The 16,817-nt window shown below is 34.4% G+C and overlaps 2 protein-coding genes across 2 annotated transcripts; one reads left to right on the top strand and one right to left on the bottom strand.

Annotated features, from left to right (window-relative positions):
* Positions 1-423: 423 nt before the first annotated feature.
* On the top strand, positions 424-7,900 carry LOC143921365 (mutS protein homolog 5-like). The gene is made up of 17 exons (XM_077444619.1): positions 424-543; positions 2,875-3,014; positions 3,082-3,150; positions 3,272-3,506; positions 3,582-3,810; positions 3,898-4,068; positions 4,655-4,793; positions 4,895-4,957; positions 5,027-5,131; positions 5,217-5,313; positions 5,397-5,587; positions 5,676-5,721; positions 6,535-6,673; positions 6,746-7,112; positions 7,175-7,387; positions 7,466-7,621; positions 7,702-7,900. The coding sequence occupies exons 1-17, from the start codon at positions 444-446 to the stop codon at positions 7,789-7,791; spliced, it is 2,550 nt and encodes an 849-aa protein (XP_077300745.1). The 5' UTR covers positions 424-443; the 3' UTR covers positions 7,792-7,900.
* Positions 7,790-11,878, bottom strand: Uba5 (Ubiquitin-like activating enzyme 5). The gene is made up of 9 exons (XM_077444620.1): positions 11,615-11,878; positions 11,407-11,542; positions 11,126-11,322; positions 10,863-11,049; positions 10,634-10,745; positions 9,353-9,450; positions 9,151-9,277; positions 9,010-9,080; positions 7,790-8,942 (listed from the first exon to the last, which is right to left on the bottom strand). The coding sequence occupies exons 1-9, from the start codon at positions 11,749-11,751 to the stop codon at positions 8,829-8,831; spliced, it is 1,179 nt and encodes a 392-aa protein (XP_077300746.1). The 5' UTR covers positions 11,752-11,878; the 3' UTR covers positions 7,790-8,828.
* Between the last annotated feature and the right edge of the window lie 4,939 nt (positions 11,879-16,817).

Below are 16,817 nucleotides of genomic sequence, written 5' to 3'. Positions count from 1 at the left end.
TTCCCACGTTACAATAATTACAATTAGATCAGGTGACTTTCAGCAAAATATATGCATTTTCCCATTATTTTATCAACCTTACTTACTTGAATGAATGGACATATCTATAAACGACTAATTTTTATATAATCAAATAAAATCTCCTTAAACGACTTTCTTACAAACTGGTAAATAGGACCATTTATATTATTAAATTCTTAAAACCAACTACTAATTGATATTTTTAATATTTGAGATGAGAGAAACTGAAAAAAAATCAAAATTTTATTACAATTAAATAAGGTTCATAGTCGTTTATTAATTTCTTAAGATCAATTTCTGTAGAATTTTACTTAAATTTGTATCACGTTCGATCATTTGGGTGAAAAATGTCTACCGAAAATGAGTTTCCAACATGCGAAGAATCTCAAAGAGAAAGGGAGTTGGCAGTCACACAGGAAAGAATGGAAGTAAGCCCAGACTGGAGCCATGCTCAAAGTACAGAAGATGTTGCGTCCTCATCATCAACAGCAACACCAAAAAACGTATTTCAATTGCGCAAAGGTACAAAACCATCTAATACATCTAATCTATAATTTGGAAAGAGACTTTGTATGTATCTAATCTATAATTTGGAAAGAGACTTTGTATGTATGTAAATATCCTTGGTCGTCTTCGTCGTCTTCGTCGTCGTCTTCGTCGTCGTCCGTAGATCGGTGACGTCATCGAACACGTGATTCGATTTTTTTTTTTTTCGATCCATGGGCGCCGATTTTTTTTTTCGATTCAATGGATTCACCCCCGCGGGGGCGCAAGGCGAGTAGTTTCATGGGGCCCCGCCAGGGGCGCCACAAGGGGCGCAGCCCCGTGGGGCCCCGAAGGGGGCCCGGGGGGCCCAGCCTCATGGGGCGCAGCCCCATGGGGCTCAAAAGGGGGTGCCACAAGGGGCGCAGCCCCGTGAAGCCCCGAAGGGGGCGCGGGGGGCCCAGCCTCATGGGGCGCAGCCCCATGGGGCTCAAAAGGGGGCGCCACAAGGGGCGCAGCCCCGTGGGGCCCCGAAGGGGGCCCGGGGGGCCCAGCCTCATGGGGCGCAGCCCCATGAGGCTCAAAAGGGGGCGCCACAAGGGGCGCAGCCCCGTGGGGCCCCGAAGGGGGCCCGGGGGGCCCAGCCTCATGGGGCGCAGCCCCATGGGGCTCAAAAGGGGGCGCCACAAGGGGCGCAGCCCCGTGGGGCCCCGAAGGGGGCCCGGGGGGCCCAGCCTCATGGGGCGCAGCCCCATGGGGCTCAAAAGGGGGTGCCACAAGGGGCGCAGCCCCGTGAAGCCCCGAAGGGGGCGCGGGGGGCCCAGCCTCATGGGGCGCAGCCCCATGGGGCTCAAAAGGGGGCGCCACAAGGGGCGCAGCCCCGTGGGGCCCCGAAGGGGGCCCGGGGGGCCCAGCCTCATGGGGCGCAAGCCCTAATAGGCATTAACTAAGGGGGGCGAAGCCCTAGACGGCAATTAATCATGAGGGCGCGGAGGGGCGAAGCCCTAAAAGGCAACTGATCATGGGGGCGAAGCCTTAGACGGCATTTAATCATGGGGGCGCGGAGGGGCGAAGCCCTAAAAGGCATTAACTAAGGGGGGCGAAGCCCTAAACGGCAATTAATCTTGGGGGCGCGGGGGGCGAAGCCCTAAAAGGCATTAACTAAGGGGGGCGAAGCCCTAGACGGCTTTGAATCATGGGGGCGCGGAGGGGCGAAGCCCTAAAAGGCAACTGATCATGGGGGCGAAGCCCTAAACGGCAATTGCTCATGGGGCGTGGAGGGGCGAAGCCCTAGAAGGCAAAGGCTCAGGGGGGTGCCGAGGGCGAAGCCCTAGAAGGCAAAAAAAAAAAATTGATTTTTTTTTTATTTTTTAAAAAAATTTTTTTGATTTTTTTTTTGATTTTTTTTTTTATTTTTTTTTATTTTTTTTTTAATTTTTTTTTAAAATTTTTTTTTAAAATTTTAAAATTTTTTAATTTTTTTTAATTAATTTTTTTTCATGAGGGCGCAGCCTCATGGGGCGCAGCCCCATGGGGCTCAAAAGGGGGCGCAGCTTTATGGGGCACAGCCTTATCGGCCGCAGCCTTATGGGGCGCTGTCTTATGGGGCGCAGCCTTAGGGGCGCAGTCTTATGGGGCGCAGCCTTAGGGGCGCAGTCTTATGGGGCGCCGCCCTAGGGGCGGGGGGGCGAAGCCCTAAAAGGCATTAACTAAGGGGGGCGAAGCCCTAAACGGCAATTAATCTTGGGGGCGCGGGGGGCGAAGCCCTAAAAGGCATTAACTAAGGGGGGCGAAGCCCTAGACGGCATTTAATCATGGGGGTGCGGAGGGGCGAAGCCCTAAAAGGCATTAACTAAGGGGGGCGAAGCCCTAAACGGCAATTAATCTTGGGGGCGCGGGGGGCGAAGCCCTAAAAGGCATTAACTAAGGGGGGCGAAGCCCTAGACGGCTTTGAATCATGGGGGCGCGGAGGGGCGAAGCCCTAAAAGGCAACTGATCATGGGGGGCGAAGCCCTAAACGGCAATTGCTCATGGGGCGTGGAGGGGCGAAGCCCTAGAAGGCAAAGGCTCAGGGGGGTGCCGAGGGCGAAGCCCTAGAAGGCAAAAAAAAAAAATGATTTTTTTTTTTGATTTTTTTAAATTTTTTTTTTTGATTTTTTTTTATTTTTTTTTTGATTTTTTTTTTGATTTTTTTTTTATTTTTTTTTTTATTTTTTTTTTTAATTTTTTAATTTTTTTTTTTTTTTTAATTAAATTAGCTTAGTCATGTTTAAGCGGTTTATATTATAAACACTGAGCGAAGCCGGGTAATACAGCTAGTTCTTAATATTTCATAAATTTCACTTTATAAAAAATAAATGCAAATCACAGATGATATACACCGACAAACATCAAGTTCGACGAAAGTTTCTAGAGATCAAGATTTAAATATTATTGTTCTGGACCATAATTCAAATGATCAAAATCAGCCATTAAATACTGAAACTGATAAAGACACAGAATGCGATGAGGTAAAATAGTTATTTAAAGGAATTCTTATTTGGTTAAATAGTGTTTATAATGTAACTATTGATTTAGATTATAATGTCTGCATTTTGGAGAAATGGAAAGTTTGCAGCCGCCTACTACAATATAGAAACTTCTGAGGTTTAATATAATTAATGTATATTATATATATAATATACATATATACATATAAATACATACATATGTATGTGAAAGAAGATATTTTCTTTTATGAAATTTATGCAAACATCTTTAATTGCAGATACATATTCTAAATGAGATAAACGATCTAAAACCTGATCACAAAATGTTAATGAATTTATACAAACAAGCTCAGCCAGTAATTGTGATTACCGACTCACGCACACCGGCTACATTCATTGACACATTAAAAATGTTAATTTTGGAAAGAAGCTCCATATCACCAATCACTAATAATACTAACGATAGTATGAAATTGAAATGGGGTTTAAATTTTATACCAAAAAAGGAATACAGTAATAAGAATTGTGCAAATATAATTAAGACTATATAAATTTTGAATAGATATTATTTGGATATATGATTTTTAGATTTTGAATCATGCAAACGTCGCATTTACACATTGAGTTTGCCGAATGAACCGAAAGACATATCTGAAAATAATCGGGAACTGTTTTTACATTCTGTTATTGACTTCCGCTATCCGTTGACGGTATATGCTTTGGGGGCTTTACTCAAATATTTGGATAAAAATTGGTCCAGTCTTAATGTTGACTCTCGTGTGACACCACTCGTTTTAGGAATCAATATAATTTCACTGTAAGCAAATATTATATATATGGAATAGATTATTATTATATTTGTAATTTTAAAAACAAATTACATAAATAAATATTATATTTTTAGAGATGAAATTGTGTATATGGATGATGAGAGCTATAAAGCTTTACAAGTATTTAATAAATTTCCTCATCCTAGCAATTTTAAACTTGGTACAGCTCAAAGTGCCAAAGAAGGCTTGAGTCTATACGGAATTTTCAATAGATGTTGTTCTAAAATCGGAAATCAGTATTTAAGGTCAAATTTTAAAATGCATAGCGAATCCTTAGAACACAAAAGTGACATTTCCACGATTTCTTAAAATATAAGCTAAGCTTTGAACATATAAATACAATATGGGGAAAAAAACTTTTGCTTTTTACTGCATAACCAAAAACAAAAGACCTTTACTAATATAGGTGTACTAAACATGAATACATATAATACATTTTTTTGATACTAAGTTTATATTTATTATTTGTAATTTAACTTTAAATTTTTTGTAAGTTTTGTATTGTGCTAGGCATGATCGATTTTAAAATCGCAAAAAGAGATAATAGCTTGGATGATACATATGTAGTGCTCCAAAAAAATCATTGGAAAATTCAGTGGAAAAATCATCGAAATTTGTTCCAAAATAAATTTAATCACAATAAAAAAAAATCTGAAAAATAGTTGTTACAAAAAAGACTTGTGGTTTATGATAATGATTTTAAGCTTTAAAATTGGTCCCATGAACAATGAATATGTCATTTTTGTGTTTTGACAATGAGATTTTGAGTTCTAACCTACAACATATTTACATATGTACAAAGTTAATCATATACAATTTTTATTTATAAAGAGTGATGCTGCTAAATCCAACAAAAAACATGGAAATTTTAATTAGAAGACAGGACACAATTGAGTTCTGCAACAAACCTGGGAATGAAGAAATCGTTAAAAATATATGTCTATCTTTAAGATATATAAAAAATGTTAACGTTAGTGCATACGTATATATTATATCCATGAATTTAAATCTTACAAATACTATTTAACGGAAATAAATAACAGTTTATTAATATTACAAATACTTTAATAGAGAATAATGACAAGAATCAAGTCATTACGAGCCGCATCATACGAATGGAAACTATTATTCAATGTATGTGCATTGAATTCATATCCTATAAAATATTAAGTAGATAAATTAAAACTTTTTTTTATTATTTAGACATTATACAATGCTATTTTGATTTGCGACATATGTGAAAGTCAAAGTGAAAGCTCTGGGTTGATAAGTGATCTCGGGTCAAGAAATAATAAAAATTTATTCCAAGTATAAAAAAAATTGTAATAAAAACAGCATGCATTTCATATATTAAGTTGAATTGTAAATACATTCATATCTATCATTTAATTAGGTCGCTCATCACATGAATCGTGTGATCGACTTTGAGCTGACTAATACCCAAGGAAGATTCACCGTAAACCTCGGAATTGATCCGGAACTTGATAAGAGTTAAATTCATGACAGCTCGTTTTTAAATAATTAATACAAATTAGTTTTATATATTTTTACTTTCAATAAAATTATTTTTTAGAGAAGCAAATAATGATGGGTTTGCATGAGTTGATGTCGACGACAGCAAAATTTGAACTTGAACGGCTTCCGGAATACGTCGGAGAGTGCACCATGGTATACTTGCCGAATCTGGGATATCTACTCGGTGTCAAAGCGTGGAGTGACAATTTGAACGACCAAGAAAAATCAATTCCAAATTTGAAGTTTGTGGTATAAGAATTCATAGTCAAATATAAAAGATACAAAAACATAGTCAAAGCGACCTTAAAAATAAATAGATTAATCGATGTCATATTAGTTTCAGAATAATGACTACATATACTATAAAAGTAAAGGATGCGATGGTTTGTTATTTTTTTATTTGTACATATAACCAGTGGCGGCTCGTGCATAGGAACTGCAGCGCTGCAGCACCCCCAGAAAAATTACAAAAAAATCGCATTTACAACTTGTATTTAGATATATTTGACATACTCATTAATAATGATTATGTCAAATATCTAATCATTCTTATTTCAATTATATTCACAATGTATACAAATATGATTTTTTTGTATTTTTTCTGGGGGTGCTGCAGCGCCGCAGTTCCTATGCACGAGCCGGCCACTGCATATAACTTACATTATCACCTATGGTGATCAATGATGGATGCACTTTGCTAATATGAGCCAAGGATAATAAAAAAGTAAAAACCTAACTTACATAGGTGATTCGGTCGTACCGTCTTTCCCCGAAAATACGACCTACCATGATTTTAAAGAATTTTATGAGAAATCGGTGTATGTAAATACCTTAAGGTTAGAAAATAAGCCCTAGTGTAGTTTTTGAGTGTAAAATTAATATAAGACCGGGTCTTATTTTCAAGAAAGACGGTACCTTTAAAAAAAAAGTCAATTGTAATAAGTAGAGGTAGGACCGGAAGCGTGCCGTTTATTGTTCAATTGTTGTAAATGCTTTGTAAAAAATGTTCGGCAAACCTTTAACAATGCATTTACAACATTTGAACAATAAACGACCCCCTCAAGGTCCGGGCTTTAGTAATAAGCCCATTCTTAACTCGTCCTGTAAGTGTGCACCCACCATTATAACTTTAATTGTTGGATATTTTGATTAATAGCTAAATATGAAAATCAATTACTTTTTATGCATATACATAGAACTAGATCGTTGTATTGGAGATACACATCCGGAAATATTGGCCCACGAAATGCGCATAATGATGCGTTTGACCCAATTCATTTTGCAACATCTTGATTCATTATCCATCGTCGTCAAACTGTGCGCTGAATTGGATTGGTATTATATAATTGGTATTTAATAAAAATATAGACCAAATTGATATTTTCAAACAATCATAAAACATTTCAGCATATTAAGTCTGGCTAAAGTCTGCAAGGACAACGATTACAAACGCCCAGTCCTGACTTCGGAAAAAATAATCAAAATAAAAAACGGAAGACATCCACTGCAGGAGCTGTGCGCTGATTACTATGTGCCGAACGACACACACTCAGATGTGAATAAAAACTTGATCTCACTGCTGACGGGGCCGAATTCATGCGGCAAATCTATTTATTTGAAACAAGTAGCTCTGGTCGTGTATATGGCACACATCGGCTGTTTTGTACCGGCAGAAGTGGCCACGATCGGTTTGATAGATCAAATATACACAAGAATTCAAACAGTAGAAGATGTATCGACGAGGATGTCGGCTTTCTTGATAGATCTAAGACAGGTATAAACAGTTTTATAAACATTTTAAAAAATATTATAAAATAATGTGAACTTTTTTTGCAGATGTCTAATGCAATTAGGGGATCTTCTTCATCGTCGTTGGTTATAGTCGATGAATTTGGTAAAGGTACTTCTGAAGTCGATGGAGTCGCATTGCTAGCTTCGTGTATTAATAATTTCTTATTCCGCGGCTCTCAATGTCCACATGTGTTTGTTTCAACGCATTTTCACGACTTGATTCATGTATTGAGGCCATCTGCTTATATAAAAATGATGGTATATTGTAATTTTCATTTTAAATGTAATGGAAGTATTATTGTGCAGTGTTTAAAATATAATCAATTTATTTTACAGTCTCTCCAGTACATATATCATGAAGATAAATTAATATTTTTATATAAACTGGTTGACGGTGTGATGGAAAATAGTTATGCTCGAGAAGTCGCTCAAAACACTGGAATAGATGAGTCTATTTGTGATAGGGCAAAAATTATTTTGGATAACTATTTAGTATTGAATTATATTAATAGTACTATTTAAGTCATATTTTGAAGATATAATTGTAAAGTATTAATTATATTATATTTCAGGATTGTTATCCGAAAGCTGACGAAAAACTTAGGCGTTGTTTGAATAAAGACAAGTATATAAATTTTGCTAAAAATGAGTTAAGAAAATGAAAATATTACATATGTATTTAGGAATAAGAAAGTCAATTTATTTTAAAGATTTAACATATAATACACATGTGTATATTTATTTAAAATTAAATGGAATTACAAAAACTTCAAATAAAAAAATTATAAATTACATACATTGTAATACTTCAAAGTCATATGGAATGATAAATGAAAAAGCAGACAAATTTAATAAACATTCAGAAGTAAATTTAGTACCAATTTAGAACAGCCTCACATACATATATGTCATGATTATGATATGACACCACTGAGTTATTTTATTTTAATAATTTGAGCGATTCCGGAAGCATTATTCTTTTTGAGCCCAGGTTGTATATAGCTTATACATATAGTGAGGGTGATTTAAAACAGTATATTTCTTTCTTTTTTGCAACACATTTACCATTTAGTTAGGGTTTCTGCTCCTAAACCTGTCAACTTAGAAAACATGGAGAATCGGGCCTCCAGCTCATATACAGCTCATCATCAGTGTTCTATAATATTTATCTATTTTTATATTCGTTTACCATTGTCACACAATGGTCTGAAGTTTTGTACGAAATTTGTTAACTAATCTCAAAACATATATGGAATAGGATAGTAATCATGTTATTTCTCAAAATAAAAACTCGCTATTAAAATATTTGGCAATTACACACAAACACATACTCTCGCAGAATCCGATTTGTCATATGTTTTCTTATAGGAGCAGACCTCATATTAAATAAGACCAATCACTAAATTGCGATGGTCCCTATCTACGTAAGTAAATATTATAAATGCACTAAGCTTTGGATTTACTTCTTGATAAAAAATATTTAAATCGCTTAACACAACATAGAGATTACATCAACATTAAATTCATCATCATAATATTTAAATTTTCTTACGTAAACATCGATATTTTCATTGACATTTAATAATACATTCAATAAATAAGCTTTCAAAATATTTCATCCATTATAATATACCCTGAAATTAAACGTGGACCTGATTTTACAACGTACAATTCTTCTTTAATGTCGATATTAGTACTCTTAAATACTCTTCATTTGTGCTATCAGTTCTTCTAACGACAATTCTGTCGCTGCCGTTGCACCTCCAGTGCTAGATTCGGGTGTACAATCATCGACAGGTAAAAGATAAGCAACCTATAAATTTGATACATTGAAACGATTCTTACAATATATTAATCATTTATTGGTTAAAAATTATTACCTGAATGCCTTCGGCAACCTTCATCGAGGACTCGTCAGATTCATCCACAGTTTCATCAACTAAAGATATCCCTATAAAAATAAATCATATTAGCCATTAATTATTCATTTTATTCTAATAAATTATTTATCATCACATTACCCCATTCATTTTCTTCGTGAAGTGGCGTATCATCTTCTTTTACTACTTCTACGACCTTTTCTATGGGGCGAGCTTGAACTTCTGTCTGTCGTTTGACGCAAAAACTATCGTCGCATCCTGAATTTGGCTATTTATTAACATGAAAAAATATTTAATTAATTTAAACACTTAATATGGGATAGATTGAATCAGAAAGACATACCTTTAACGACATAGTTGGAAAGAAATCAGTCAATGCGCTGTAGCCCAAATAATGTGTGACATTTCCAAATTTAAGCAAATACTTTAACGTATTCTGAACTGAAAACAAATTTCAATAAAAATAAAAATATATATTTTTATGATGTTATGTAAATTCAACGATGAATAAACATTTTGAGAAATTTTTTTATTGAAAATGGATTTAAAAAAAAATCAATTGTATTTTCTACAGGACAAAATGAAAAGAATTAATATTTATTGGAATATTTCGTAATATTAACCTTATACATATGCAACCATCTCAAATTACATATATGTTCATAGTTATGTATGTATGTAAATTAAAAAGGATATGTTATATGGTTGTGGCTATTTGCAGGTACTATATCTGCGAATTATTGGCTATTTGCAGGTACTATATCTGCGACAGGCGCAAAGGCTTCTGCGCATGCGCGTGAACTTAAAATCCGATTATAATTTATTACATTTAATGTATGCTAGACTTGTTTAATCAATCGTTCATTATACATGAGGCAAATAAATTTCGCACGTTATTATAATAGATTTATATTATATCATTTAGCTAGTTCGCGGCTTGTACTTGTATGTAGGTATTATTCGTTGAACATATATGATAATAATTTTTCAATAATTAATAATATTAACTAATTTGGATTATATTTTTTACTCTACGTCACTTTACGAGTTCGAACTAAATTTTGAGAGATTTAAAACAAAATTTTAACAGTAAACACGCTAACAGTGACAGTTCACGCGCATGCGCAGAAGGCTTTGCGCCTGTCGCAGATATAGTACCTGCAAATAGCCATTAGTTTGCAGATATAGTACCTGCAAATAGCCACAGCCTATGTTATATAGCATGGGAGTGAAAAGGACATGTTAGATGCCTTCAAGATGTGATGCTGGAGGTGGACAGAGGAACATCTCCATCCTCAAAGAGCTAGCAGTTTCGGAGAGACTCCACAACATATAAAAATTAGATTTTTATTAACTTTGGCCATATTACCAGGAAGAATGCGGAGAGTCTAGAAAAGCTGGTAGTTATCGTACAACTATAGGGAAGATGAGCAAGAGGTGGGTCTCCTATAAGATGGTCAGATGAAATAAAAGAACTGACGGGATCGTCCCCAAACGCTGTTTTCAACTTGGCATAGAACCGGGAAGAATGGAGGTGGATCCAGATCCCAGATGATAGAAATGACCACGACAAATGGTCAGCATTGAGCAAACGAGAAAAAAGAAATTAAAAATAATGCTAAACCTAAAAATCCTGCTACTATTCCCATTGTTGTTGGCAAACTTGCTGCACATACTCCATCCCTTTTGAGTGTTTTCTCATCTATATTAGAAGCTACCACTAATGGAGGTGCACACTATAATAAAATTAAACACTTGATTAAAAAAAGGCATTATTATATTAAAAATAATTGTGCAAAACCATGTATTCGATATATTGATATGATAAATAAAAATAAAAAAAAACTACACACGGCAAAACAAGCTGTCTCTCCAGGGGAAATGAACTGGATATGTCCTGATACGGCATTTTCAGATACGCCCGATTCGAACCACTTTTGATTTAATTCGTTACATGCTGCATTAATGGCCATTCGTGCTTCAAAATTATCGACACAACTCAGTACTAAATCCACAGCACTTCCGGTCTTGCTGCCAGTTCTAAAATTAAATAATCACATATGATATATAAAATATTATCTTTACGCAATAGAAAAAACTTTTCAAGATGCGTTACCTTATTGTATTCATAAATTTATCAAAATTGTCCATAGTGGTAATGTTGTAGTTGTGCGGTTCTAATATAACATCTGGATTAATGTCTCGAAGGGTATCCGCAGCAGCTTCAACTTTGTTCAAACCTGCTTGATGTGGTTGGAAAAACAATCTGTTCATGTTTGCTAATTCGACCTTATCATAATCGAATAGTATGAGCTGTTGAATGAAATAATTGTATTCGAATTAGATTCATATTGGATTTCAGAAGATTTTTAAACATGAGAATATTTCATATATTACCTTTCCTATTCCACACCTTGTCAACATCTCGGCAGTTACACTTCCAACACCACCAACTCCAACGACAGCCACAGTGTAGTCACGTATTTTTTCATAATTATCGACAATACCCATACGTTTCAGTGCCATCAGCCGACTAAAAGAATGATTTATCGTTCGAGATTAAATGATAGCGATATTTTAACAATTCATATTTTCCAAAACCCACCTGTAAGGATTTGAGTCTATGACTTCTGATGAAATTTCGTCGATTTTTTCCCTAATAGGACCTTTTCTTTGTTTTTCTCGAGCCAACTGATTCTCCAGATCTTTTATTTTGTTCAATAATTCTTGAAGAGTAGGCATTTTAATAGTTGTAATATATATTTATTCTGAAAAACAGCTGCGAGGAGTTGACTCAGTACATATGGTACCAAAGACACGACACCACGATCTGTCAGTTCACTTTCACGCGGCAATAAAACCTATATATACGGCCTATGTCTGATTTAATTTCTTAAAACTATTATATTTTTATTTTACAATGAATTTACGGTTCGGTGATTATTGCTCACAAAGCGCCCGCCCAAAAATCACTAAAATCTCTATAACGGAACTTCTGGCAGCCGAAAAGTCCATCATACTAACAATAACTATCATACTAACGAGAACTCTGTTGCCAAATATTCCGTATTCGCGATTTTCATGGCAAAAATCGTCTTTTGGGCGATCGCAATGTGAGTAATAATCCAATTACCGAATTTACACTACCATAAAAGTATTTATTATTAATATTTATTTTTTAATTTTCTTTCATTTTCATGAAAATTGAACAGGAGAATTGCCGTACAGTAAACTGCCCAAATATTGCCCTCGTAAAAAAAGCATTTGCTGAGCAATATTTGGGCAGTTTTCTTTACGGGAATATTCCTGTGCGGTGAATTTTCATGCGACAGGAGTTATCCAGGTAAGGATTAATATTTGGGATATAATCACCGAACTGTATATATATTCACTTAGCGGTTCACATTTGGGATCTAACCCGTTTATCAAATATATGTACATATGTAATTTATGGTTCGGTGATTACTGGTCACCAGTGGCGGCTCGTGATAATTTTTAGTGGCGGGGCTGCACTGAAAAGATGTCTAAAAAATGTCACCATAATTATTCTATCATGTCATAACAGGACAAAATAAGCACAATTTTTGGCGTTCGACCACTTACATGTGGATTTAAGTATTATTGAAAAAAAACTACCAAAATTCACCACCCATTAAAGGGGTGCGTCCAAACGCGATGAAGATTTCGAAAAATACGCTGGTACTCCAGTAAGATTGCTAAAAAAAAATCGTGCTTGCTGGTTTCGCGACGCGGATTAAAAAAACCCCAAAACCTTTCAAAAACTTAACCCCCTAATTCGTAACGAAAAACATTAACCTGTTGACAATGCATCGATACATCGGTTGTTTCATCTGCCATAACAGCTAGATAAGTTGCTTTTTTTATTTCAGCACTTATTTGTTCCCTAGACACGTTCAAAATACAATCTAAAAGTTCATTTTGAATAGTTTTTGATGTCCCTTTAAAAACCGAAGAAGTTTGAAAATGTTTTTTTAAAGAATCGTCGAAATTTTGTGAATATTCTAGAAGCCCCCGAAAAACTCCTGGATTTTTTGAATTATCTGTTTCATCGTGTACCCTCATTGGCATTTCAAATTTAACGCAATCAATAATTTTAAATAAAATATCCCGATTTTTTTTGACGTTTTCGTTATGCTTATCTATTTCCCGCCGACAAGCTTCGCTTAAATGGGTTTTTATGTTAGCCGATCCCAAAATCGTGAGATTACACACATTTTTTAAGTGTTCTACAAGTGTTTTTTTTTTTATTTTATCGTTTAAATGTTTTAAGTCAATAACTCCTGTTTTCGTCCAAGATGCTTCGCCTGGCGACTCGCCTCCAAACAAAAGACACGGATAACAAAATAACGAGTTTTTTTCTGTACATCCCTTTAACCAATTGTATTTTTTATAAATGTCTGGATTAAATTTTCGCGAGTAACTAAAAGATCTACTAGTTGCAGGCTGTGAAATAATTAAATTGGGCGTGAGGCAGCCTAATGCTTTTATAGCGACTTTTTCGGTAAGTTCTAGTCGCGAAAAGTGCAAATTTTGTAAATATTTTACTGAATTCTTTTTTCTTACATTTTTAAAAGAAAAAAATCTTAATATATTTAAATAAAAATTACGAGAAAAAGTTAAACAGATTTGAAAAAAGTTTGCTGTTATCAAAATGAAAACGACTCACCGAAGTTTTGACGAGGGATCGTACATAACCAATTAAGAGTAACGAAAACGAATAAAGCTGTGATCGTGCGATTCAACTAATCGCGCGAAATCTTACACAAACTGACAGATGAATGTCGTTTAACAGGCGAAGACTGCCGACTATCCAGCCCAAAACGGCAGAGTGAGTGAAAGAGAAAGAGCTATCTGCAGTTGCAAATAGCTCTTTCTCTTTCTCGTTCCGAAACTCCGGGCTGCGTGGCGGCACTGTAAAACTTTACAGCCAGTACAGCAACATTTTAATTCATCTGTTACCATACAAGTTAGTGGGGTCTTCGAAACGGTCAACATTACTTACAATATCACCCTTTTGGATATGGGTGATATTGTAAGTAATATTTACTCTGTCGAAGGCCCCAATAGTTCGTCCATCCAACTAATAAAAAAAATATCATTAATAAATAAAATATTAAATGTATAATTAAACATATATTTTAGAATTTTATAGGAGGGGCTGCAGCCCGGCAGCCCATTAGGACGAGCCGCCACTGCTGGTCACAAATTACTCGTCACAAAGTCACTAAAATCTCTATAACGGAACATCTGGCAGCCGAAAAGTCCATCATACTAACGATAACTATCATAGTAACGAGAACTTGAGTGCCAAATATTGTGTATTCGCGATTTTCATGGCAAAAATTGTCTTTGTGACCACCCCAATGTGACGAATAGTCCATTTACCGTAGTTTATAAAGTGTATAAAGTTAGGTAAAGGATTATTTTGGACATTGCGATCGCGTGCATGACAATCGTTACCATGAAAATCGCGAATACGGAATATTTCCGCATCCGAATTCTCGTTAGTATAATTAATAGTTCGCTAGTTCGGGTAATTCTCGATAGATGGAATTTTCGAGTGCCAGATATTCCGTAATCGAGATTATATGTAGTGTCGTGTGCGAGATTGCTTTAATTTAAAATTTAAAAAGCATGTTTCAAAATCAAACTTTTCAGTTCTCACCATAAAGTTCATACAACAGTAATATTTTCTTTTGAAATATATCAATATTATCAAATGATAATTACGACTATTCGATATAGTGCACGTGCATTTACATTTGTAATCGTTTTAAAATCGAAGCGAAAAGCTGAAGTGAACTTTTGATGAAATTTTTAATGAGGTTGAGTTCTCGTCAAAATATGTACTAATTTGTAAATTTAGATACAAAATTAGCACCATCAAAAAATTATTAAAAAATATTTTATACACAATGTATTTCATGGTAGTGCATTTGTTGTGCTCGAAAAAAGTCTCCACCAATATGTAATATTTAAGATTTTTAAAATTATTGATAACTAATACAGTTTCAATGTAGAAATTTGCGTTTCTTATACATTTAAACTACTCGTGAGATAAAAATATTGTTAAATTACCTATTCGTGATATGAAAATACTGTTAACTGAAAACGTTTATTTTTGAAAGTTATATGAAAAAATACATCTTAAAAGACTGAACATTGTATATAGTATATATCCCTTGTTAATGCATCATTGGTTGATGTATTAACTATTAGCATCACCGGGGCTATCAAAATACAAGGAAGCCCTTTTAGTGCATCACCTTACACACCTGGATAATCAGCCTAAAGTGAGAACGCATGTACATATATAATTCAGTGGTGTCACCTAGGGCTTCCAAGCTGGTTTAGACCGAAACCGAAAAGCCGGCTTTTTGACCATTTTTCAAAAAACCGAAAGCTGGCTTTTTTGGCTCGATCAACCGGATTTTTAAGGTTTTCTATAATTAAGGTTTTCTTTAATAAACAAGCGAATCTCAGCAGTGTTCTTAATATCTATTCACGATTCCACAATTAATTTTTTTCTGCGAGGTAACACATTATTTTTTTAATAACAATTTCTAGATAATAGCTTATTTAAATCATTTAATTATTTGTACGTACTTAGGATCTGCCATTTTACGACTTTTATATATAATACAAATTGTATTATTTGTAATATTTGTAATAATAATAGATAATAATGGTCTATTATTATTACATAATAATAAAGTTCGTAATGGTCATATGTAACTCAATTTAATTTATAAAAAACTATATTTTTGCATGTAATGTAATGGATTTTTTAATATAATGTATATTTAAATTTTTATTTCGATATAAAAATTTTAAACTTAATTTTCTGAAGCCGGTGAAAGCCGGGCAACTGGCTTTTTATTTGTAAAAAAAACGAAAACCGGCTTTTTCTTTCGAGCGGTTTTATGGAACCCCTAGGTGTCACCCTAATGGTTTCCATGGGTTTCCATAAACCCGTTTTTAAAATTCAGATTTTTTCAAAATATTTCGAAAAAAAAATTGTCCAAAATTAGGGTGACACCACAGTACATACTATACAATTTGGTATCTACGGACTGCATAAAATGTCCAATATGTTTATAAATTTCTATGAAATTTACTACCAGAATAGATAATTCTAAATTACATAATTGAATCGAAATTATGGTGAGAAATTTTAGTAAAAAAGTGATCAAGTCAAAAATCCCTATAAGTATATATTTAAGTGATTAGGAAGCCACACACAATTATGTATGTACATATGTAATATAAATAAAAAACTTTTGGGGTGAAAAATATATTTATTTTCGGTTAAAAAAATTATATGAACATGTAAATATGTACTATGTATGTACATTCACATCACAACGTAATATATACAAGTTTTTTACATATATGTTTTTAAAAACGTCTCAATCATTAACCCATTGTCTACTTCAAGATCAAGGTAGATATCGTAATTTGATACACGTGAGTAATTTAAGTATTACGATTTCCACACAATATACTATTACTCGTAGAAAGTAAATGGTTATTTATATAACATATACTTAAATTATTATTTTTTATTAAGGATTAAACTATTAATGATTTGTGAAATTAATTACACTAATAGAAATTTAAAGTAGTAAATTGTTTCAATATAAGTTTCCTCAAAACATGGGGAGAAATCATTTAATATTTTGATTATTACGTCTGAAAATAATCATTTTATATTCTCACTTACCATAGATTTCTAAATAACAACAAAACCATTTCTAAACTCGAGACTTCTGCTTCACCTTATCTAT

The sequence above is a fragment of the Arctopsyche grandis genome, chromosome 13 (genome assembly GCF_051622035.1).
Source record: "Arctopsyche grandis isolate Sample6627 chromosome 13, ASM5162203v2, whole genome shotgun sequence".
In the NCBI taxonomy this organism is placed as follows: Eukaryota; Metazoa; Arthropoda; class Insecta; order Trichoptera; family Hydropsychidae; genus Arctopsyche; species Arctopsyche grandis.
The sequence above is the reverse complement of the archived record's forward strand: the minus strand, read 5'-3'. Positions and strand labels throughout refer to the sequence as shown.

What these genes read in the sequence shown, in the direction of transcription:
- LOC143921365 (XM_077444619.1), top strand. Translation starts at nt 444, where the DNA reads ATGGAAGTAAGCCCAGACTGGAGCCATGCTCAAAGTACAGAAGATGTT. An exon ending in AAGACACAGAATGCGATGAG is followed by an intron (nt 3,015 to 3,081) that starts GTAAAATAGTTA and finishes CTATTGATTTAG; the next exon opens with ATTATAATGTCTGCATTTTG. An exon ending in TAAAAGTAAAGGATGCGATG is followed by an intron (nt 5,722 to 6,534) that starts GTTTGTTATTTT and finishes GCATATACATAG; the next exon opens with AACTAGATCGTTGTATTGGA.
- Uba5 (XM_077444620.1), bottom strand. Translation starts at nt 11,751, where the DNA reads ATGCCTACTCTTCAAGAATTATTGAACAAAATAAAAGATCTGGAGAAT. An exon ending in GAGAGACAGCTTGTTTTGCC is followed by an intron (nt 10,746 to 10,862) that starts GTGTGTAGTTTT and finishes ATTTTATTATAG; the next exon opens with TGTGCACCTCCATTAGTGGT. An exon ending in TTCCAACTATGTCGTTAAAG is followed by an intron (nt 9,278 to 9,352) that starts GTATGTCTTTCT and finishes GTTAATAAATAG; the next exon opens with CCAAATTCAGGATGCGACGA.